Below are 25,882 nucleotides of genomic sequence, written 5' to 3' on the forward strand. Positions count from 1 at the left end.
GATATTTATTTAAAGTGAAAGTAGCTGGGAGGAAAGCCGACGATCATTTGAAAATTGTGACCTTTCGTATTAAAGGTATTCATTTTCCCCAAAAGACCTAAAAAATTAGGTCTGTTTGTTAGGAAAAAATGTGTATCTTCAACACGAAAGGTCAGAATTTTCAAATGGGTCAATTGGCGGTGTAGGATTTGTTATCGAAAAATGGGGTCAATCAGTGTGGGTTCCAATTAAATGGGGGGTCATGGGGGCCATTCAGTGTGAAAACACTAAACATTGAGTGTCATTGACCTTTAAAAAAATGTTAAATTTATTTAAAATGTTCGCAAAGTTCACAAACATTTACATATCGATTTGGTACTTGTAAATTTCTAATAAAAAGGTGGTTATTGGGTATAGAATTTGCCTCCAAAAGGGGATCTATTAACAGACACACATGACGCGTACCAATATAAGGGAGTGCGCCAGGTACAAATCGAACACGCACGCGATCGTAGGAAAAATATATTAAAATGAGTACAAACATGCCTAGTTTTGGTTCAGTGGTTCATGAGATATTTGAGATTTTGAGAAAATATCCCAATATCTTCAACTTCTTATGTTGAAATCTATATGCATAGCACGCAGAGCATTAATTAAGACGGCGGTGAAATCCACAGGGGGAACGTGTATTTTAAATAAAATAGCCCAATTATTGGCGACTCATAATTAATGATAAAATCAGACCCGTTACCACAAAACCCGGAACACAATTGAAGACCTACTGGGAGACAATGGTCTTTAAGTTTTGAGGTATTTTCTCAATACTAGGCTTGTTTGTACTCATCTTCATGCATTTTTCATGCTGATTCCAAATATGGTCATAAAAATGTACAATTCTGAAATTTTTGAATTTCTAAAAAATATTTGAAACCCGTCGTCTGTTTTTAGTTATGATATGCTCAACTTATGTCACTTTCCTAAAAGTTAAAGCAAAGCAAATTTCACTTGGGACTAATTGCAATTTATAATCTATTTAACCACAATGTATACTATGATATAAGGAATCCAGGGCCATCCTAATCTTGTTGAAAAACACACCAATGTATTCCTCTCAAGGTCAAAGGTCATTTAAAAGGGCATTTCCAATATATACATAGCCTACATTTTAAATTGATTTCGGCCACAAATTACACAGCAAAATAAGATCTCTTTCTCATTTTGACATATTCCGGGCCTTGCAGGATGCTACATCAAAATCTCAGAAAGTAAAATTTTGATGTTCCGGGTTTGGAAGCTACATCAAAATCTTAGAAAGTAAATTTTAACATATTTCGAGTTTTGCAGCTACATCAAAAAGTAAAATATTTACACATTCTAGGATTTGCAACTAGCTACATCAAAATATCTCAAAATAAAATTTTGACGTGTTCGGGTTTTGAGGTTACATCAAAATCTTAGCGACTAAAATTTTGTCATGTTCCACGTTTTGTAGGAATGGGTCAGAAATCATTTGCATATCGTGTGGGATTAGATGCACATGTTCAAGTTCAAGTCATGTTCATGTTCATTATCAAGTCAATCATCGCTGATAACCTTATCATGTTTATTATATGTCATTACTTTTCAATTGGTGTCAAAAAGTATAAAACACCCTGCAGTTCAGCTTCTAGTCACTTTCTACCTGGAACGAATTCAGTGGACAAGCCCGAAACGGTAAGACAATACTTCTTGTACATCTTTACTTCATTACTTCATTACTTCAATTATGCTGTGCGTGCTGGCCATTGGCCTCAACATAAATGGTCAAAGTTTTGAGATGTTTTTTCAAATTATCGTAAGAACTACTGAACGAATACTAGGCTTGTTTGTACTCATTTGAATGCATCATCATGCTGATTCCAATTATGGTCATGAAAATTTACAATTCTGAAATTTTTTAAATTAAAAACAAATTGAAACTTGTCATCTGCAGTCGAAACGGAAAGGCAATACAATACTTCTTGTATCTCCTTTACTATATTACTTTGTTACTTTAATGATCTGTGTGCTAGAGCCATAATAGGCTTCAACACAAAACATCAAAAGCTACCTCAATAGCCTTTGAGTCAATACTAAGCTTGCTTGTACTCATTGTAATGCATTTTTTCATGCTGATTCCAAATGTGGTCATGAAAATGTATAATTCTGGAATGTTTGAATTAAAAAAAAATGAAACTTGTCGTCTGCAGTGGGCACCCGCACGGAGAGAGTGAAAGTAAGAAAGGTTCTTTTTCAGATCCAAGTAATACTTCAATTCCTATATTAGAATCTTGATCTTGATCACTCAGTTGTGGTGTGTCTAGATGTTTAGTCTTGATGCTGATTCCAAACTTCCTTGTTGCCGTTTATTGATGAGTTGATCGTCGATTTTGTCCAGTTTGTACGTCCCCTCGTCTTTGTGCATGCAAACTACTTCTAATCCAGATTGCTACTTTCAGCCAATGAGTTGCTTTTTCTGCTTCGTGGTCTATGATCTGAGGCTCTTCCCACCCAATTACGTGATTTAGAGGTGCTACATACTCTGCGATGTTCGATTTGTGAATTTTTAATAAAAATTTTGGCAATAACTTTTTCAGTTTATGATTTGTGTTCTGCAAGCCTTGTGTAAAACTTCATTACTTTATTGTTATGTATCTACTATAGCTACCAATCACTGGTCGTTTAATCTTGATGAGGTGTCGAACGCAGACGACAATGTCAATTTTTGTTTAAACTGAACAATTTCAGAATGTAAATTTTCATGACCAAATTTAGAATTAGCATTGAAATGAGTACAAACAAGCCTAGTATTGGTTCAGTGATTCTTAAGATAGTTCTTGATATCTTGATAAAATATCATAAAGCTTGGACTTTTTCTGTTGAAGCATGCGCAGAGCATTAATATTCGATCTCCGCATTATAGAAAAGAGCGTGTCATATTAATGGTTTGGTAGTCTACGGGCCGGTTTCTCGAAGCATAGCTAGTGGCCAGGCTTCCTAAGCCAGCAGGCTTGAGCCCAATTAGTCCTATACCGGTGCTTACAATTTCACATTGTACATCACCTAGAGAGATAAATCGATAAAATGGATCCACTTGGTAGGGCTAGCCTTCTGGCTTAGGAAGCCTGACCACTAGCCAAGCTTCGATAAACCGACCCTACATGTTTTCGTCTTTGGTTCATAAGGTCACGTGTTGTCAGCGTTTCCATGGTACATTCCGAATTTGGTAAATGAATCTTAAAAGCACTCCGTCCTTCGGAGGTGACGTTAAACTGCCGATCCTGTGTACAAAGAGCCATATCTGTAGTAATGCAGCTCGCAGTCAGTGTCGAAAAGAGTAGGGCTTATTCATGACTTTCTCAATCCGCCCCGGTGCTGTTTAAATGTACTAATATTAACCAGATGTGTAGTTCAATTGTGCACTGTAAGGCTGTCGTCCTTGCGGAAGTGCACTGAGTCTCGCATCCGTAACAGCATGTGATGAAACGGCGCCGTACGAAAGTGTAATATGTACAATATGTGACTTAGATATGCACGTTGTGTGTTGGCGATGGCCGTATAGGCTATCTCAAGAACCACTGAACCAATACTGATTCATGCTGATTCCAAATAGGGTCATGAAAATGTACAATTCGTGTGATTATGACATTTAGCTGCAGAGTCGAATGCTTATTGAAAGCCTTTGATACTATAGATCATGATATCATTGTTAAACTTGAATTTTATAGAAATTATGTGAGATTATCTCAACATTTTTAAATGATAGATAATGATAATTATAATCAATGTATCGTTTTTATACATACTAGTCTACATGCCTAATTCAAACCTAAATGATATCATATGTGGTGTTAAATGTGGTAAGTTAATACAAGTAAAGACGCTTTATTAGCTCGATTAATATTTATCGAAAAGTTATACATGTCAGCGTGTGAAGAACTGTAATACTAAAGACAATAGATGGGTAATGATAATGAAGTGTAATTAAACATTAATATTAATATTTTAACTATCTGTCCGAGGGTGCCGAGTGCAGACGACAAGGTTCAATTTTATTTTTAGTTCAAATATTTCAGAATTGTAAATTTTAATGACCATATTTGGAATCAGCATGAAAAATGCATTAAAATGAGTTCAAACTAGGCTAGTATTGGTTCAGTGGATCTTAATATAGCTCCTGATATTTTGAGAAAATATTTCAAAACTTGTCATGCTTTATATAAATACTTTATGTTAAATCCTTTCCTAACACCTTCACTGAATTAGTGTCTTTCTTACAACGTTTCTGATTGGCGAATTATGCGATATGTTCATCTGAGTAACCAATCGCTATCCGGTTACGATACAATAGAAAAAGTTAACACAAGAGAACTACTACCTTTATACACGCCTGTGATTGGCGAATTATGCGATATGTTCATTCGAGTAACCAATCGCTATCCGGTTACGATGCAATACAAAAATGTTTAACCCACAAGAACTACTACCTCTCATACAGCGTCTGTGATTGGTTTAATTTATGCGATATATTAATCTGAGTGTCCAATCATAATACAGCTGCTAAATATTGAAACTCAATCCTCAGCTGTACATCTGATTCGTACCACGTTGCTGATTGGCTCAATAAACCACATGTAGCCTTCTTGTAGCCAATCATGTAATCTCTTTTATTGCGTACAGAACAAACAGGACCAATCATGAGAGTACTCATTCTTCTCGCCGTAGTGGCTGTAGCCATGGGAGCCAGGCTCCAAAAAGCAGCGGAGAGGGTTCCAGGATCCTACATCATCCGTCTTCAGGTACAGTATTGTGATTTTAATATGATATTCGTATGCGATGATGACAAATTTTAATTAAAAAAAGAGGATTTTCAGAAACGGGTTTTTTTTTCGTCGCCTTAGCGATTGCGTTAATTAAAGCCAACAAAAGTGCAAACACGATTTGGCAGTGTTGTCTTTGTTTTTTGTTTTGTAAGAATCCTTTGTGGTCCAAGTATGTTACATGTTCAGTAACGTAAATAAGATTGAAATAAAAATAAATAAATTGAATTAGAATAATTATTTAACTTCAACACTACTTAAATTTGATTGCTTACCGGAAGCACTTTCACTGTACCCGGTAAGCGATCATTAAAAGTACTGTTAAAATTAACAAATTCTTCTGATTTAGTAATATACCACTGCGTTTATTCAATTATATAAAAATAAACGATTTTTTTTTATATCTCCCATACAGGAAGGTGTGAATCAAGACAAGTTTATTTCTTCAGCGGGATTCTCTAAGCTGAATGCAGTCGTAAAATACAAATACAGTTCCATCAATGGCCTAGCCGTGAATATCCCTGACTTCCTTGTTGACAGGGTAAGTCTAAAACAGATGCAGGAATCTGAATCTCGATCTACACCCATAAATCGCAAACATGTAGGGCACTAGATCGGGCAATTGGTTATTGTAGTACGTGCGCAGAAACCTGAATCTCGATCTTCTCTCCTATTAAATCTTCATCATGTACTGAATCATGATGCAGTCATGTCTACAGTAGAATTCATCTCGACCTTTGCAGGACTTAACCGCATTAAAAGCTATTAAACCAAGATAACACTCATTGAAACAGCTCAACTGATTAAATCGGATCTTCTCTGGTTGTGCACAAGTGTCTGTTTTCATGTGCGATATCGCAATAAAGCTGGTATTATAGCTTCAGTTGGGTAACCGATTATAAAGGAAACGAAAGGAAACAATGGTATGTGTACCTTTGTTCACGAAATGAGACAATGGTCTGCTTTTTGTAAACCAGCATTCTTGAAAATGAGCAACATAATGATTGTTGACTTAACACGGTTTGGAAATAATTTCTTCATATTTTTGGTGTTATCTGTCGTTTACATATCCTTCCTAAAACACAAAAGTGCGACCCTCTCCAAACACCTAAATTAGCTAAAAATTTAGGACATGTTACAAAACTATATTGTCTAGAATTTTAGAAGAGTACTTTTAATATTGGCCGGTTATTTTTCACACAGCGACGTTAACTAGGCAATGTACTATTACCTATAACATTAACTAAAACACCAAAGTACGAATATTTCCAAACATCTAAATTAGCTAAAATTTAGGACATGTTAAAAACTATATTTTCTAGAACGTTAGAAGAGTACTTTTAATATTGGCCGGTTATTGTTCACACAGCGACGTTAACTAGTCTTATCCCCATACTTTTAACGTAGGGCTATTTATAGAGGTCACGCGTCAATGGGAATGAGCACTGTGTATTGTGTATAGGAAAACGGACAGTAACTGCAGTATGTACGGAATAAATCGCAAATATGTAGGGGACTAGGAAGGGAAATTGGTTATTGTAAAACAGATAAGCCTATAGTCTTTTTTACTTTAAGACGGCGTTATACCAGCAAACACCAAAATGTTTTTGAAACTTTATGCACGTGCGTTTTGGTTTTGATCAAAACGCTTTCTCTCTCTAACATTTAAATGTCGGATTATATCGTTATGAACACGGCAGAGTGCCGAATACCCAAAACTACATCAATATTTAAAAAATAGTGTCAAAATGTTTGGCAAACGTTTTTGCAAAACACTTTGTCAAAACTGAATTACATTGTGCTAAAATGTGTAATATCAATTTTTCAAAAATATTTTCTAAATGCTATGAAAATGTATTCTATTACCCCCACAAAAGTGGTATATTTGAGTGGTGTGGAGGTATCATATTAACTACTGTGTTGCAGTGTTATTGGTTGGGTAAAAACCAATAACTGGCATACCATTGACAAGCTTGGACTTTAAGCTTTAAGAAAAACAAGATTAATATTTAATTATGTAAATTTTATGCAAATTAGCTCATGAATAATTAATAAGCTCATAGCCAAATATAATGAAAAAAATATTTTGATTTACATTTTTGAAGTGTATGAGTACATTAATGTGGCATTTTTATGCAGTTTTAAATACACTTCCGTATTTCTACATATAATAAAAAGAAATCCGAGTTACTCTGGACTATATAAAGTTTATGGACATTTTTGGGCTAATTTTAGGGCAAAATTTGGCCTAAAAATGGTTAAAATATGCAGGTTTCCAACATTTTAAACCACTTTATGATGTGTTAATGGTAGTTATATTAGGAAAAAAGGTGTTTTGTGGATAGAGAATTGATAAATTATCAAAACTGTTCCAAAGATAAGACTTTATTTGTGTAAATAATTTTTTTACATGCATATTAAGCCATTTCGTGCCATATGGCACGAAATTGATAGGGGGTAATAATAGAATAGGGTACGTTTTCTGTAAAATGTTTTGTGTTTGCGGGATCTGTTATCGACGATGTAACAGTAAGCTGCCATATTTTCGTCCCAGACATCCCCGTAGGCGGTATATACTTCAAGTTTGTACAAAGTCATTAATATACTTAAGCTACCTCACTGCTCATTAACATTGACATTTGTCTTTTAATTTGACTCTATAGCTGCTTGCCCTTGATGGTGTCGCCTATGTTGAAGAAGATGGTATTGCCTACACCCAGGCAGTCGCCTCATGGGGTCTTGACCGTTCTGATCAGCGCAACCTCCCTCTTGATAACACCTACACTGCACCACGTAAGTAACAAAACTAATAAACCACCTTGGTTTTGAATACATAATCCTCTATAATCCTCTAGACGTTAAAGTAACAAAACAAATTTAATTTAATTTAAACAAACTCATTGCCAGTGTGCAAAGTTTCCATTTCCCATTCAACACTATTGGTTTCCTCAATAGTAATATTACTCATAACCTACCACATCAAGTCCCCAGGGTGTGGGTGGGTGAGGGTGTGTATGGGGGCACTTATTTCGCAGCTCCGTAAGGCCCCATTTTAACCGGTATGCTGTCAATTTCCAAAGACCTATCACTTCAAAACTCTAAAATGTATGATGTGTCTCTTCATCCGGGATCAGGTCAATAATGCATGGATATTTAAGGCAGTGGCATAGCCAGGTTTTTGAAGGGGGGGGGGGGGGGGACAAACTCGTGATTGTCCCGACAACTTAATATCGTCGCCGAGAGCTCTTACAAGTATCAAACATGTCATGACAGTGATATCGTTTTCCCCAACACCTCTTGAAAATTGGCAATCTATTCACCTCATTTCACATTTTGACTAAAGCAAAGGGATTTTATAACATGTGTGGCTTGGCTTCTATTTAGTATGACCATACACCTTTGTTTCCAATGGACATTTTATTGTGAAATGTCATTATACAAGGAATACATTTAAAAAAATTCACATAGCCCCCGAATGAAAAGTATTTAATTATCTTTGTAATCACTCAAAAAGCATTTTGTGTGAATTTTACATCCGAACTAGAGGCTATTAAATTTTTACGAGCCTTTTCATTTTACATGTAAAGCCTATGGGGGTGACGATTAGAAATGGACGCCAATATTGAAAAACCCTCATTTTGGGCCATTTTAGACACTAAAATGCCCCCAAAAAAGAATAGCCTCTAGTCCGGATGTAAAATTCACACACAATGCTACCTGAGTGAGTACAAACATAATTAAATAAATTTCATTCGGGGGCTATAGCAAAAACAAAAAATGTCCTATACCTTCATGGTTATGAAACAAAGGTGCATAGACTTGAGATTTGGATACCATTTCTAATGCTTCCTATGTCTTTTTGGAACGTCAGCGCTTCCAATCGCAAAGGATCGACCGATTTAGAATAGATTTCACTGACCATCTACAACATGTTTAAGGCACACTTACTTTAACAAAGTAATGTAGCATTGGAAATATACACTAGGATTCACAATATGTTAACACATTTTGATACCCATGACGCCCATTTTTGTACAATATTAACAACAAAGCAGTAATAGCGGTTTTTTTCTTAGAAAAAGGGGTTCTTGGCTGTCCTGTATGTAGAACCCTCAAGAGAAATGGTTCTTGAAAATTTAAAGAACCCCTAAATGGTTCTTTCTGCCCTTTCAAGAATCCTTTTCAGGTATAAAATGGTTCTTTCTAACCTTTTCAGAACCCATTTCTGTTTTTTGTAGAACCATGTAAGGTTCCACATACATGACAAGTCAAGAACCATGTTAGGTCCTACTTAAAAACGTTTTTTTCTAATAGTGCACAATGCTTGAGTTTTATATCCATTGATCGTTTAAAGTACAACTTATAAATTCTGCTTTTTTTTTGCTTTAAAAATAATGCTGTGTTGTTAATATTGACCTAAATTGTGCGACCGGGGTATCAAAATATGCATACATAAACCACCTCTATAATTATGTTAAAATATTGTGAATACGATTAATAGTTCAGAGGCTATCATAGCTATAGGCGTAAATGTAACGGCTGCGTTACTTTTTGACGAAATCTTGAGTTTTGACAAGTGTGCAATACCGTTGCTGTTCAAATCGTAAATTCTCAAGCTATATTTCTTTCATACCATATAGGTAGCGGCTCCGGAACAACTGTATACATCATCGATACTGGTCTCCGTCATTCCCATGTAGACTTCGGCGGTCGTGCAACTTACCACTGGGATTATCAATCAGGTGTAAGTATTGAGAGTAAAGCAGTATTCAGACTTTTTATTGCACGTACAATATTGTATGCAACATATCTACGTTGTTTAATCTATTGCCATTCTATTTCCAGTAATGTTTAAGTTCTAACGAATGTTTGATGACGTAAAATCGATAATATATTTCTACTAGATATTACATGTAACATATTATCGATTTTTCGTCATCAAACATTCGTTAGAACTTAAACATTACTGGAAATAGAATGGCAATAGATTAAACAACGTAGATATGTTGCATACAATATTGTACGTGCAATACTCGGAGTCTGTGGAGCGCTTTAAACAGCGAGCAAAAATCCCGCGTGGGTTTTGTGATTAAAGCCGTGTTATTCTTTGCCAAAATATTACGTAATATTAGTAACAACTGTCAAGGAGGTTTTCTGATCATTTTAAGCAGCAACAATGAGGTAAATTGCAAGAAAATCAGTTAGCCGCTTAAATGTGAAGCTCTATGGGGAATTGGCGAATAAAGCCCGGGGGGGTTCCTCGGTTTGAAAACTCTTAAATTTTACTATAATTAAAGGACTTCAGGCTTAGTATTCACAGGGTATTTTTAGGTACACAATTAGGCATACCAATCATGCAAAAAGTAGACATTTGAAAAGAATGAGGGCGTCAATGCGAGGAAATCACACATTATTGGTGTTTAAAAAACCCAGCAGCTACATAGCGCGTATTGAGTGACCTGGGGGAAAACCAGGCACTAGAAGACAATACATATGCTCAAGGTGAAATTCACGCCTATAACGGCCTATTCATGTTACTGTCTGACCATTTCCCTAAGAAATGAGGAATTGTAATGTGTGGCTTAACATGCTTAAGGTTCAAACTTAGTTTTAATATTATAAACTGACTTCCAAGAATAAAACAAACTTTGGTGGCAAAATGCACCCTGCTCAAAAAAAAGTTCAAATTCAAAATTTATCTTGTTAAAACCACACCAAAGTTAGTATCCTTAGCCAGTTTCTGTCAAACCTAACATATTATGTTTGTGATTGATCGAGCCACATGCAGTCTGGGTCCGAGATTCCGAGGGGGGGCACTCGAATATGAAAGTGACGTACCTGTACTTACCAGAGTACATGAATAGGGTTCTATCGGTTTTGTCGAGAAAGGGGGGGTCATTCAGTGGGTGTTCCAAGCAATTTTGCAGCTAAATGGCTACAAAATTTGTTCACAAATGTACAGATTTGGTGTAAAGCTGATGAAAAAAGGTGGTCATTGGGTGGCAGATTTGAAAAAAAGAGAGTTATTGGGTGTAAGCTGATGAAAAAGGGGTCATTGAGTAGCAGATTTGCCTCAAAAAGGGGGTCTATTGACACGCAATATATGGGGGTGCCCCCGGGCTGAAATTACACCAGGTATTCCTCTTTCGTAGTCACTATTCAAAAAGGGTTGGTTTGACATATCTGCGACTTTACGCTTCTCGTGTTAAAAACAAAAAAAAGATCAAAGGATGCATTTGGGCTCAACTGGGCCAAAGCAAGGTCAAAAATATTCCCATCCATATAAATGCCTGTAATAAATACCTACCTCTATACGGTTCGACAGAAGATGGATGAAAAGTGTTTACACCAAGAAGCTATACTAAGATCACAGACCCTTGGGGGTCGACAGACTATAAGATCGACAGACTCAGACTTATTCATTGCTAACCCCTCTGCACGGCAACATAATTTCACCCTAGCTCTTCGAATCGAAGTGTCACCCCACCCCACCACTGTAACATAAGTTTTTTCAAGAATTTTTGCTTCAAGTTACCCAGCAAACACAAAACGTTTTCGACATCATTCGCAAAAGGTTATAAAAGGTTGTCAGAAAACGTTTAAATGTCGGGTTATATAAAGGGTATATTAAGACTATAAAACGTTTTCATAACCTTACAAAACATTTTTTGATAATCTACTGCTCAGCAAACAAAAATGTTTTACAGAAAACGTTTAAATGTCGGGTTATATAAAGGGTATAAAAACGTTTTAATAACATTCCAAAAACATTCTTGAAAACTTGATACAAAACATTCTAAACAGAATGTTATTTTAGGTTGAAAAAATATTTTGCGAAAAATGTTTGCCCAAAATATTTTCAATAACGTTTTAAAAACGTTTTCATAACCTTTATATAACCCGACATTTAAATGTTATTAAACTGTTTTGAAAAAAACATTTTAAGAACATTTCTGTGTTTACTGGGTTCAAATATTTTAACATAATGTTATTTAAGTATTGACACAATATTTGGCTAAAATGTTTGCAAAAATAGTTTACAATAACATTTTTTGAAAACATTAAAAAATATTGTTGTGGTGTGTTTTCATACAAAACGTTTTAAAACGCTATCATGACCTATAACCCGACATTTTAATGTTTTTAAAACGTTTTTACCTAAACCAAAAGCCAAAATATAACTTATTTAAAACGTTTTTAAAACGTTTTTGTGTTTGCTGGGTAGTTGCTTGAGTATTCGAGTGCCTAAGAAGTGGCCTGGGCCCCGGAAGGGGGGGGGGGGCACTCACATGTTAAGGTGGTACGGGTATGTGCGGCGCTCAAGGGTCCCTTTTTTAGGCTCTCCGGCAGTTCCTTAAGCCCCACATTTGGATCTGCTCCAGTTCTTTGAGCCTCAAACTCTTACAATTGTAGCTCTTTAAGCTCAAATTTGGAAATAATTTAGAAATTTTAGCTGAACAGCCTATAATTTGGCCCTAATTTCAGTTCTTCAAGCCCCTATTTTGCCCGAAAATCAGTTCCAAAAGTACGGCGCTCCGCGCCGCACACCCCTACCAAAATTTAAGTTGAGTGCCCCCCCCCGGGGCCTGGGCACGTGCCCACTGGGTCCCGTGGTAAATCCGGCCCTGATAAGGAGTCTGCCCCTATTATATAGGTCTATACTAAAACTCTGACTCAAGAGTGTTGCTTATAGTTTACATACCAGCCTGCGATCTCCACTAGTCTACCAACAAGACTAATCAATCAGTCAATTAATTAATCAGAAATAATTGCAAATCGTTGGTACTTTCATACGGGCTTTCATACTTAATTACTACAGAATAATGGCGAAGATTGCAACGGACACGGAACTCACTGCGGTGGTACTACCAGTGGAACAACCTATGGTATTGCAGCCGGTTCTATGGTGAAAAGTGTTCGTGTGCTCAGCTGTTTTGGATCTGGTTCCTGGACTAATGTTATTGCTGGTATGTACTCTCATCCCTATACACGCCTTAGGCCAGAAACATTTCTTTGATTGTCCATAGATTCCTTCCAAGGGGTAATTAATTTTATTTAAAGGTCATAGCCAAAACACGTTTGTCTATTAAATTAGCATAACAACATAGCCCTCTACTGTATACCATTTCATTCATGTTTTAAAACAGTTTAGAGGTGTGAACAAACTGTTTTAAAAACTTTTACGGATGTCAAAAATTTTGGGAAAAAATTGGAATTTCCAAAATTATGATCTGTATTCTTTTACACAGTAAAACCAAAGAAAAACCAAAACAAACAAACAAAAACACCTTTTTACTGGATTTTTTAGATTAGGGTCAGTAGGATGAGGGCAATCAAACAATTTTTTTGCCTTAGTCTAGTCATGTTTAGGAGACTAGGAGATTGGGAAGCATAAAATTGATAATGTACCGACAGTATGACCGACTCAAAGTACAGATACGTTTTTAGGAAAAGGTTGCCTCCGAATAATTTCAACCGGTTCGGAGAACTGGTAAGCCAACAAACAATAATAGATACCTCTTATGCAAGCCATTTCTAATATACGAGTAGAAACCTGAGGAGGGTGAAAGTATATAAGGGCAACGTCGTATCACTTGGTCACAAACACTGTTCATATTCGGACATTATTATAGCGCATGATCCTTGTTTGTTAACTTTTCCACCGGATAGTCTGTTGCTAATCTAAGACGAAACCTACTTAGGAATCAGACATTAACGTCTGCACAGTATCTTTGTGGGACATGAGAGCACATCAGACATATCAAATTGCATTCTGAATACGAAAAATGTCCTTCTGATGTCAAATATTTTTTTGAGTTTTTGAAATGATTAAAATCTGATATCTAAACTTTCATATTTAACGGTCCTGGAAGTAAACTTAACAAATCTAATGATATGTACAGACTTGACAATTATATTGGAATATTTTATCGCAAAATTCGAAGACTGGTCTGGGGGGGGGGTGCATAAACTGCACGGGCTAAATATAAATTGGAGTGTGTCGGGAGACGGCGTAAAATAATTGTTTGAAAGAAAATGTGCTTTCCATGACTTTACATTGTGGTGGATTTAGGAGGCTGAATTTGAGCTTTGTAGGGGACACAATTTCGGACTTTGTGCCACATTGTTCTGTTGTTATCAAATTTATAGTGGTTTGAGGTGATATTTTCTAAACTTCGTCAGCAATTGCCATTCATCACAGCTGAAATACACTTGCAATGTACCAATTTTTGTTTATGCTGACCCCTTCCTGATCAGCTGGGATGAAAAGCCGACGACCAATAAAAAAATTGAAAATGTTGACCTTTCATATTGAAGATATATACATTTTTTTCCTAAAAAGACCTACATTTTCTGGGTGTTTTTTATCTTCAATACGAAAGGTAAACATTTTCAATTCAGTGATCGTCGGCTTTTCATCTTAGCTACATACACTTTAAGTACATATCATTAGATTTGTAATGTTTACTTCGAGGACTGTTAAATATCAAAAATATCAATTTTTAATAATTTGCTATAAAATGTGCATTATATCGCGAATTAAAAAAAAAAATCAAAATTATTTGATATCAATAGAAAGCAAAAGAAGGGCACCAGATTGACTGGGAGTACGTAAAAGTGTTAGAGAGGGAATCCAAGGACTTCCCTCGTAGGCTCTTGGAAGCAATCCATATTAGAACTAAAAGACCCAGACTGAAACGTGACAAAGTGTTAGACATCGACCCTGTCTGGAAAAACCTCCTGACTCCCTGGAACCAAGGGGGCGCCATAACATCTACCTGTTTGACGTCATCAACATCTGTGACGTCATCGGAGGTGCTCTAGTATACTACATCACTAGCAACAACAATCTTCAGAGCAATAACATCCGCTGAAGACGCGGTTGACCGATGAAAGCGCTCCGATGAGTGTACCAAATTTGAGTAGCGTAGAAGTATTATTTTGCTTTCTATTTACGTTTACCGCTACGTATGAATATACATCATTATATTTGATATCAGAAGGACATTCTTCGTATTCAGAATGCAATTCGATATGTCTGTTGTGCTCTCATGTCCCACAAAAGATGCTGTCCAAACGTTGCTAATAGAGCACTTAAGGCAGCCGAAAAAGCTGACGTCACACGCCTTTTCGCTGGTTTAGGTATACGATTTATTCTGGGTATATTCTCTATGGCCATGCGCTTTAAATTCTACCTTAGCTAAATCAGGAAGATGTTTTACGGTGATGATGCACAGATATCTCAAAGTCATTATGATCTAGTGCCGTATTTTTCTGGCATTAGGAGTAGACTGGGATAGATATTATGGAATCGTGACGTAATTTTCCTCGTCCTTCCCATAATTCAATGAACTTCTCTGTAAACCTGTTCTTTTCTTCATACGGACATACTTGCCTTATATCCGTAAGATTTCCAAACGGCGTGCCAAAATTGCTCGTCCTCTTCCCACAGGGCACATTATTATGTTATTCCATTTGACTTCCTTACACCCCTTATGGAAGACTTGACCTTAATCGTCCACAAAGGGACAATACATTTCAAATGAGGTTACATGAATTGGCGGCTCCATTTGAAATATGTGGGCGATAATCTTTATGTCACAACAGTAGGCCTAATAGCTCAATTGCAATATTTCCTAATTTGGAACACGTGGCCTATTCGATATCAAAATTCACATGTCCAATCATCATGTTCTATTAACTCCCAACATTCTAGGAGTTGACTCAGTCCGCGATGCTAGTGGAATGAGAGTTGGATCCATGTCTCTCGGTGGAGGTGCCACACAGTCTCTTGATGATGCTGTTGCGGCCGCTGTTACTGCAGGAGCTGTTATGTCCGTAGCTGCAGGAAACTCAAATGACAATGCTTGCAACTACTCACCAGCACGTGAACCATCGGTAAGTGCTCACTTTTATTCAGGCATTTAAAAAAAAATCAAAACATCTCAAAAATTGAATGCTGAATGTAGATATGTAAATTTACAATCCCGTGAGATAATTACCCAAGGGTTCGGCAGCTCGATCCGCACCCCTCGGTCACTCACATCAAATAATACTTCGTCTGTTCATGCGTCTAGCCACGATCTATGGTCTATAGCAATAGTAGCATATTTCATTTAAAGGTATTAAGACAAAATACGATTAAACAATTTAATAAACGTGCATGAATTTTATTCTATAATGACAGTAAACATAAGCGTAGTCAGTAATTTCTCGTTTTTTCTCGCTGATTAGACAAGAGTATTGTGGAGGACTAGTGGGATACCCGTGCTCTTTTTGGAACTTTTCGAAAAATAGATTTCATAAATTTTTCAAAGATACAATAGGGTTCCTTTCATGACTTCCTTTCCAAAAATGCATACTTTCATGTCTTTGTTACTTTAGTTAAAATCCTCCTGCCAAACGCGATCCTGCGTGCACACTTAATCCCTTTTGTTTCAGTCGTATGTTACGAAGTGGCTGGTCCCTAGTTCGATTCGCATCACCTTCTTGTTTACCACTAGATTTGCCTAGTTTCGACTTATATTCAACGTGTAAAAAATGGGTTTGATATATGAATTGTGTACTTTTTATTTTTATCATACTTCATCGATTATTATTATTGTTATATTGATTCAATTTTAGGCATATTCTCTTACCATGTGGATGACACTTTTAACGTCGGGTATGAAACATCCTTTAATAGGCCCACTCTAAATCGTTCTTTTAAAATTATTCAGGCTATTACTGTAGGAGCAACTGATAGTAATGATGCACGAGCATCATTCTCAAGCTACGGGTCTTGCACCGATCTCTTCGCCCCTGGAGTCAGCATCACCAGCGCATGGCATACCAGTGACACGGCCAGCAATACAATCAGTGGAACTTCAATGGCTTGCCCACACGTCTCAGGTAAAGTAACTTTATTTAATTAATTCGTTCATACTTTATTACTGACTTATTTATATATTTATTTCTGTTTTTATGGTTGGGTGTTTTGTGTGTATATTGGTGGATGAGGTGTGGGGTGTGTGCGTTTGTAAATGCCTCAAAACGAGGACCTACATATGGATACACACCATAAAACGAGGACACACCTCCAAACGAGGACGTCCTCGGTTTGAAACTATGACCAGGATAACGTAAATAGTGCAAATATGCATATAAGATAGGTCCCCCATAGGGGGTACAGGACGGGTCACAGTTGGATAGTAAGTTGTCTGGTGTGTTTGTGTGAGGTCCACGGTGTGTCGATTAAAAACGGGTTTGTAAGTCCTCGGTTAGATCTTAAATCGAGGTCCTCGTTTGCAATTTTGTGAAAAGTGGACTTTCTTCCCCAAATTTGAAGATTTTTTGACCTACGCTCGCGAATTCTTAAATGTTGGGACTTTTTGTATACTTTTACAAATTTTTGGGGGATGCACGTCGCACCCCTGAACCCCTGGCTGCGGCTCTGTGTGAGGGTGGGTGTGGGGTGGGGGGGGGTGTGTGTGTGTGGGTGTGTGTGGGGGGGGGGTGATGTGAGTGGGCGTTATGTTTAGTTTAATAATCAATCGATAAAAATCATTCCAATACGGATTCGTTTGATCTGTTATTATTTTAATTTTTAGTGTGATCAGCTGAAACTACCCTTAGCTCTGATTCAAGTCCTGAGAGAAGAAAAAATGAAAATGATTCCCTGGTGTATCTTTTAAGTTAGACCAATAAAAATATGTTTTGGGAAAATATAGGGTAAAATTGCACAATTGTGAGAGCTTCGCATGCACTAGCCAATCAAATATCAAAATTTCCTTTCATTTTGGGCTAAAATAGCTTAAACATGTTAAAATTGCCCCACTCCGCTTTAGGGGAAACAAAGAGGAAAGTAAAAGAGAAAGGATATAAAAGTAAAGGGAAGAAAAAGTAGAAGATAAAAGATAAAAGAGAAAAGAGAAGAGAAAAGGTAAAATTGAGCGTAACTGAGTCGAGTGAGAATGCAGTCATGTCTACAGTAGAATTCACCTCGACCTTTGCAGGACTTAAACCCCATTAAAAGCTATTAAACCAAGATAACACTCATTGAAAACAGCTCAATTGATTAAATCATATCTTCTCTGGTTAAATACACACCACATATGTTTCTGCTTTACACGTACAATGGAGCAATGGGCTGGGATTATAGTTTCAGTTGGGTGAACGATTATAAAGCGAGCGCTAGAGAACAATTCTGTGTGGTCTTTGTTTACGAAATGAGACAATACGTGCTTATTGTCAACCAGCGTTCTTGAAAATGAGAAGCATGGTAGTTTGCAGACTTAACACGGTTTGGAAATAATTTCTTCATATTTTTGGTGTTATCTGTCGTTTACATATCCTTCCTAAAACACCAAAGTACGCATATTTCCAAACATCTAAATTAGCTAAAAATTTAGGACATGTTACAAAACTATATTTTCTAGAATTTTAGAAGAGTACTTTTAATATTGGCCGGTTATTTTTCACACAGCGACGTTAACTAGGCAATGTACTATTACCTATAACATACACTAAAACACCAAAGTACGCATATTTCCAAACATCTAAATTAGCTAAAAATTTAGGACATGTTACAAAACTATATTTTCTAGAACTTTAGAAGAGTACTTTTAATATTGGCCGGTTATTTTTCACACAGCGACGTTAACTAGGCAAATCCCCATACTTTTAACGTAGGCTATTTTTAGAGGTCACGCGTCAATGGTAAGAGCACTGTGTATTGTGTATAGGAAAACGGACAGTGACTGCAGTATGGTTGGTCGAAAGTGATATCTCCACGTCGCCATTGGATTAAGACGATGTTGTTTGGCATATACCGCCTGGCCCACCATAAATGAACAATGAATGAAGTTGACGTAGAAATACATGTAATTTTGAAACGGTATTTTGCAAACTCTCCATTGTGTTCAAAAGAATAAACCGTAGATGATCTCTGCTTAATCCGTAAACACAATGGGGATATCTACAATGACAAGAGACCACAGCAAGGATATATAGTTATCCGTGTTCTATAAGCTGCATATCCTATCAACGACTGCTATACCTTGTTTTACAACTTTCAAAAGAAGTACCTGCATGTGCAACCATGACTGTTTCAAAATAGCCCGCCAAGAGTCATGCAGGTAACACCGAAGTCATGAATTGATTTGTTTTGAATAAGGAATACTACGGGAATCGGCGCCTTTTGTTAGAAGTCACACATGAGTGAAGTGGATAACCTCTATTAAAGGTTTACGTCACATCATCAAACACAATAACGGAAGTATAAGATCTAGCCTATCCCACAATTTATAAGATCTAGCACAATAATTAAAGTACAAATATCATTTTCATTTTAATGACGTAAACGACCCTTTGTTCCGTCCTTACTGCATACAAAAATTTCTAACTGCAATCGGATTTCCTATTTCAAAATTTCACCCACTGATTGCTTCTTTAAACTCTAATATCAACCCTTTACTTAACCCATGAAGACAAATTAGTTGAATTGAATTGAATTGAATTGAATTTTAGTTTGATAAAATTTTTACCCCGGCACCTTACCATAATTATTTTGATTGATTATATGAAAACCCACATACAATATTATATATTTTGCATCAATATGTTGTTTTGCACACAGCGCTGAGTTTAAGTGCCGTTGTATAATATCCAGACTCGACAGTATTGATAATAAGTAATAATTATAATAATGATAATTTTTAACATTTCAATAATCACAGGAGCATCCGCCCTACTCCTTGCCAGAGGTGTATCAGCCGGTGCCGTCCATGACACCATTGTAGCTGAGGCCACTTCAGGCGTAGTTACCAACCCAGGAAGAAACAGTCCAAACCTCCTTCTTTACGTCGAATAAAAAACAAATAGTAAGTAGACGTGTATGTATTTACCTGTTCTCTATAAAAAGTTATTCATCATCACATCACCACCACCGTTAACACTCACTACCAACGCCGTTAAAACCCATCATCATCACCATAAATACCCACCACCACGGTAACACTCACCACCGCCACCAGGTCCACCGCCACAATTAATCCTCACCACAACCACCACCACCACCATGTCCATAACCACAGATACCGATAACACTCACCACCGCCACCAGTAACACTCACCAGCACCACCACCTAGTCCATGAGCACTGCCATGAATAACACTGAGTTGGCGCAGCTATTGTTCCCTCGCCTTGCACCACTGAGCCCCTGGTTCAAACCCCAGCCGTGCCCAAGGACTGTATGTGCAGTTGGTGTATTCCGATCCATGCTCGCTCTCGCAGGTTTTCTCCGGGATCCCCGCCCAGCATATAAAGATCATGAATACGTTTTTTAAACGTTATTGTAAAACATTTTGCGAATAGTTTTTGCATCACGTTTTCAAAAATGTTTTATGAATGTTATCAAAACGTTTTTATACCCTTAAATACCCTTAACCCGACATTTAACCCCTTTCTGTGTTTGTTGGCGATTTACTCCTGCTTCCAAAACAGGTGATTAGTTTTTTGGTTATGAAATTTGGGGAGCTCCACAGAAAATGGGTGGACTCAATCTAAGTGCGGATAGGTTTGCGTCTGGTGCGGCAGCAACCGGCTTAGTTGATATGATCTGATTGTGATGATTCAGCAGTGGGAGCGAAATTACAGCGCTTTGAATCGCATTTTGCGTTATATAAATCCATTAAATGTATTATTTATTTTATTTAACACACATCAGCACTACATAGGTCAATCACCACCGCTAATACTAATTATTCTTTTCTTATTTTCAATTTATTTTCAGATTTGCGCGTGAGAACCAGACAACGATAAAATATTGCAACAACCTAAAAACAACTATAAATCTTTTCTGATTATAAACGAATTAAGACCGGAATTATTTTACATGATAAAGGAGCGCTATGCACTTTGTGTTTACCGTAATATCCCGAAATTCACCTGTTACACCTTACCAATTTTATTGTCATTCCTATAAGCTGAAAATAATTACGTAATATCGTTTTAAGATCAATACGTTTTACTATGACCACAATGCAGCTCGGCAGGAAATGCGACGATCTCCATAGTGACGATATTCATAGCCCGGATTCATAGAGGGTGACCGGCACGGCACATAAAACAACATGATAAGTACGATAAATCACGAATCATAGATAAATTGCATGTGTAGTATCCTCGTGTATTTGTCTATGAAAACCAACATGTCTGCCATAATTATTCGCACTCTAGGATCTTAAACATCCTCATCTGTCAGGACACAGTTCTTTAACCCCAATATGGTTGTACACTCATAGAGTGACCTTTACACACACTAGAATCTAAAACATGCTCATCTATGAGGACAAAGTTCTTTAACCCCAATATGGTTGCACACTCATAGAATGACTTTTACACACACTAGGATACACACTCCTAGGATAAAACATGCTCATCTATCAGGACACAGTTCTTTAACCTCAATATGTTTGTACGTTAATGACCTTAATTGTGTTAGGGTACAAAAAGTTATAGGCCCTACTCAGAGGTCAAAGTTTATCTATGATTTGTGGTGGTAAGTAAGGGCGTGGTCGGTTTCCTGCCGCGTCACTGACATCATTTTCGCCGCGGCAAGCAGAGGTTAAAAGTATATCGTATGTCATGTCACTGACATCATTTCCTGCCGCGGCAAGCAGAGGTCAAAAGTATATAGATGTTAATTTACTAACATCATTTTCCAGCAAGTTAGGAAGACTATCAATCAAATATTATGATCAAAAATAATTAAAACACATTGAAATCTACATAAATTATAGTCTGCTTCCATCGATTTATTTCAAGTTATTTTAACCCTCTCCATGCAAATGTCAATTAAAGACGACAAGTTTGTGTATAAATTCACTCTGACTAATATATTCACCCTGACTAACATACTCACCATGACTAACATAATCACCCTGACTAACATATTCACCCTGACTAACATATTCACCCTGACTTATTATTCACCCTGACTAATATAATCACCCTGACTAACATATTCACCCTGACTAACATATTCACCCTGACTTATTATTCACCCTGACTAATATATTCACCCTGACTAACATATTCACCCTGACTAACATATTCACCCTGACTTATTATTCACCCTGACTAATATATTCACCCACACTAATATTTGTATAAGGGAAATACCTGTACCAGTTCTTGACGTCTTTTTTTAGGGGAAGAAGTCAAGAACTGCTGCGTTTATTGACATCTGCTGCATTAAATTTTTAAAATTACCGGGTGAATGAATTTGGACATAATAAGATGAGAAATGGGCATCAGAATCCAAAAATTAAAAAAGCAGCGTATAGCTCATCTAATTCTACATCTTGGTAATTGTATTTGAATCGATTGTCTGCTTGCGAAGAAATGAGCGATTACATAACACATGGACCAATTCACTTCATTCCAAGTTTAAAAGAAAGATCATTCCCCACAATGCACACTATTGGTTAACATGTCAATGGACTTTATGTGATGTGATCAAACAAAATCAGTCGGAAATCGGAAATATTGATTTAGAGATATAGCCAAACACAGGAACTATTTCCTTTTGTTTCCTTTTGTTTTGAAATTTCTTTAATTGCTCATATCTTTGAAACTGGTTGTTCAATTTCAATGTGGTTTTCTGCAAAATGCAGCTTTGTAAATGTTTTTTACTATCCTATAAGAAACTGAAAATTTAATATTTCCGAGTTCCGACTGAATTTGCTTGATCGCATCACATTTATTGATTGGCGAAATCCTTCTAATTCTTCTCAAACAATCTGTTTTTGCAAAACATTATAATGGTTTTGTTCAAATCGGAAAATACTTCACGATATTAAAATGAAACTTGAGAAGATGCTCGGTACTTGAAAATATCTTTTTCGCTATTGTTAATATCGTTATGAATTCGGCAGATGGCCGAATCCAAATTCGGATTTTGGCTAAATTCATTTTACGCATGCATTATTTTTGAATTAGAGAACAAGGGATCTATCCTTTACCTATAGAGGACAGCATATCGATTTTTTAACGGTTATCGTCGTTGACCGCACTGCAATGCACCGTTAGCTAACCCTGTATGTCGCCCTCTTTTGATTACTTATTATGCTGTTATCATCTGATCTCCGTTAACAAATTGACATCATTGATCCCTTGTTCTCTAATTCAAATGTTATGCATGCGTAAAAATAATTTACCAAAAGCCGAATTTAATTTACCAAAAGCCATAAAGCTGGCTAAGAAATTTTCTTACACATTAATGTTTTTGGAATATTTGCAAGAAACGGTAATGCAAAATTTATATCTTTCTAGACTTCAACAAGATGTTGCATGATATAAGGGGCTGTCATTTTCTTCGGAAGCGGGGGAGTCATAGAATTTTTAACCCAAAAATAGGGAGGTTACAATTTTTTTATACCCAAAATAGGGGGGTTATAGAATTTTTAAGAGCTGGTGAAACAAAATTTGCGTACGTTGCGCGCGGATTCTTTTAACTTACGATCAAAATAAACGCACAATCTTTAGTTATATAATTCAAAGTTTTTGTGCGCTCTGCGCGCCTTCTTTAAACTTACGATCAGAATTTTAATGTGCACCGCTAACTTTCTTCTATAATGTTTTTGCGCGCTCCGCGCCTTTGTTCCGGTAATGAATAATTTGTCGTCAGTCTGTGTATGCGGAAGAGGGGAGGGCATACAATTTTTCGACCCGAGATAGGGGTGGGTCGTAAAAATTTAGCCCGCGATAGGGGGTCATAAAAAATTGACTCCGGTCACCGACCTTTCATGAACCCCCCCTCCCTCCGCCGAAGAAAATGACATTCCCCTAAATAAATTGTCATTCTTGGCTCAAATGTTCCTTGGAAAAGTTAAAATATAACATATTGCATAACATAAACATAAGCTGGAAAGCTTCCCATTGCAGAAATCAAAATGTTGCTTCAAATATTGTCGGGAATAATGAATGTAAAAGTTTAAAGTTTAAACAAATATGCTCTGACCGGTACTTAAGGTATTAAACAAAATATTGCACATCAGTATCAACATTTTGAAGGTGCAATCTCATCACTTTTAAATCATGTCTTTCTTGGTTTTTTGACAAATTTAACATAGGCCTATTGCGTAAAGAATTAAAGCTGTTAATTTTACAGCTAGTTTCTTATAATTCAACCACTATGTATCAATGTGAAGGCAAATCAAAAGTTATATTCAGGTTGCTCACCTTAATTGAAACCATGAATAACATAACACCCTCGGATTATAACATAGATACGAGATACACAAACTTTACGAAGGAGGGAGCGAGTATGAAAAAGTGCCTGTTGGTCAAACTTGGAATGAATTGCATTAATGCGCGCATTATGTAATCGTTAATTTCTTCGCAACCAGTCAACTGAATCAAATAAAATTTGAATATATGATGCACAATGTAATGGGCTATGTGCTGCTTTGTTGATCCCAATGCATTTTTCTCGACTTAAATATTATTAAAATTCATTCACCCGGTAATTTTTTCTGGGACACCCTGTATTCATGAAATTGGACCTCAATACTCCAAGAGTAAAGTTAATTGTTTTTCTTTCTTTTTTGTCAATGAAAATGAAGGTTTTGGCCATTCCTTGACTATTCATCAACCCTAGCTACTCCGGGTACATGGCGTTAGTCCGTAATGCCGCTAGTCCAACACTCCGCTAGTCCGACACGCCGCTAGTCCGAATCTGAAATGCACTGCACCAGTCCGACACGCCGCTAGTCCGAATTAAAAATACACTCTGCCAGTCCGACACGCCGCTAGTCCGAAAATGAAAACCACTGCGCTGGTCCGAACTTGAATTGGGGAAACACAGCGCTAGTCTGATATTCGGACTAGCGCGGTGTTTTTCAGATTTGGATGGGTGTCATTGACCTTTAACAGTTGCAACTTTAAAGCTAAAATGAATCCAAAAATGTTCAATTTATTTAAAATGCGCGCAAAGTTCACAAACATATTTATATTGATTTGGTACTTGTAAATTTCTAATAAAAAGGGGGTTATTGGGTATAGAGTTTGCTTCCACAGGCAGATGACGCGTACCAAAACAAGAATTCGTATATTCAAATTACTTCACCCGGTATTTTTTCTGGGACACCCCAGAAATCATGACCTCAATATTCCAAGAGTACAGTTAATTGTTGTTTTTTATTATTTTTTGTCAATGAAAGTGAAGGTTTTGGCTATTATTTGGTTATAATTATTCATTAACCATAGCTATTTTCCTGATACAATTCTCCCATCGAACAAAAAGTCATCTATTTGGTGGAAACACCGAAGCCATCGAAGCCTAGCCCTCAAGGAAGAACAGATGATTAATTGTGTTTTCAACTGATTGAGTGTCCAAGGTTAAAGAAAAATAAAACAAAAGCCATGACCAGACCAGAAACCACAGCCTCTGGCACGGGTGAAGATCTATGGCCCAGCAACCATCGCCCAAACATCTGTACCGGGGGTCAGCCAAGCCAGCATGGGCAAACAACAATCACACTCCAGGACACCGGCACCACCTGTCCGCCACGGCTAAAGCATCAGTACCGTGCCCTCGCAAACAAAGTTTGCACAGTATCTGTGGGAGATGAGAGCACATCAGACATATCGAATTGCATTCTGAATACGAATAATGTCCTTCTAATATCAAATGTGGTGCGATCAAGCAAAATCAGTCGGAACTCGGAAATATTAAATTTTCAGTTTCTTATAGGATAGTAAAAAGCATTTACAAAGCTTTGAGCAACCAGTTCCAAAGATATGGTCAATTAAAGAGTTTCCAAAGCAACAGGAAACAAAAGGAAATATTTCTTTTGTGTGGCTATATCTCAAAATCAATATTTCCGAGTTCCGACTGATTTTGCTTGATCGCATCACAAATAAGTTTGATTTTTTGAAATTCTAGATATTGTAACGCACAGAGGGTCTTAGCTAGGATGGAATTAATAAAGTAAAATGCTGCCACCACCACCTAACTTGGAATTCCCCGGACCGAACTAGGGCTACACAAATCAATGAAATGGACCCGTTTGAACACAAT

General features: G+C 36.9%; 1 protein-coding gene across 1 annotated transcript in view; it reads left to right on the plus strand.

Annotated features, from left to right (window-relative positions):
• Positions 1–19,672, plus strand: part of LOC140161970 (uncharacterized) — a 38,490-nt gene extending 18,818 nt beyond the window's left edge. The window contains exons 9-17 of the mRNA XM_072185262.1: positions 1,650–1,692; positions 4,678–4,796; positions 5,233–5,358; positions 7,481–7,610; positions 9,458–9,561; positions 12,637–12,784; positions 15,535–15,716; positions 16,538–16,709; positions 19,535–19,672. Coding sequence (XP_072041363.1) covers positions 1,650–1,692; positions 4,678–4,796; positions 5,233–5,358; positions 7,481–7,610; positions 9,458–9,561; positions 12,637–12,784; positions 15,535–15,716; positions 16,538–16,709; positions 19,535–19,668 — 1,158 coding nt within the window. The 3' untranslated portion in view covers positions 19,669–19,672. The remainder of the gene's footprint in view (positions 1–1,649; positions 1,693–4,677; positions 4,797–5,232; positions 5,359–7,480; positions 7,611–9,457; positions 9,562–12,636; positions 12,785–15,534; positions 15,717–16,537; positions 16,710–19,534) is intronic.
• The last annotated feature ends 6,210 nt before the right edge of the window (positions 19,673–25,882 follow it).

The sequence above is a fragment of the Amphiura filiformis genome, chromosome 10 (genome assembly GCF_039555335.1).
Source record: "Amphiura filiformis chromosome 10, Afil_fr2py, whole genome shotgun sequence".
Taxonomy (NCBI): domain Eukaryota; kingdom Metazoa; phylum Echinodermata; class Ophiuroidea; order Amphilepidida; family Amphiuridae; genus Amphiura; species Amphiura filiformis.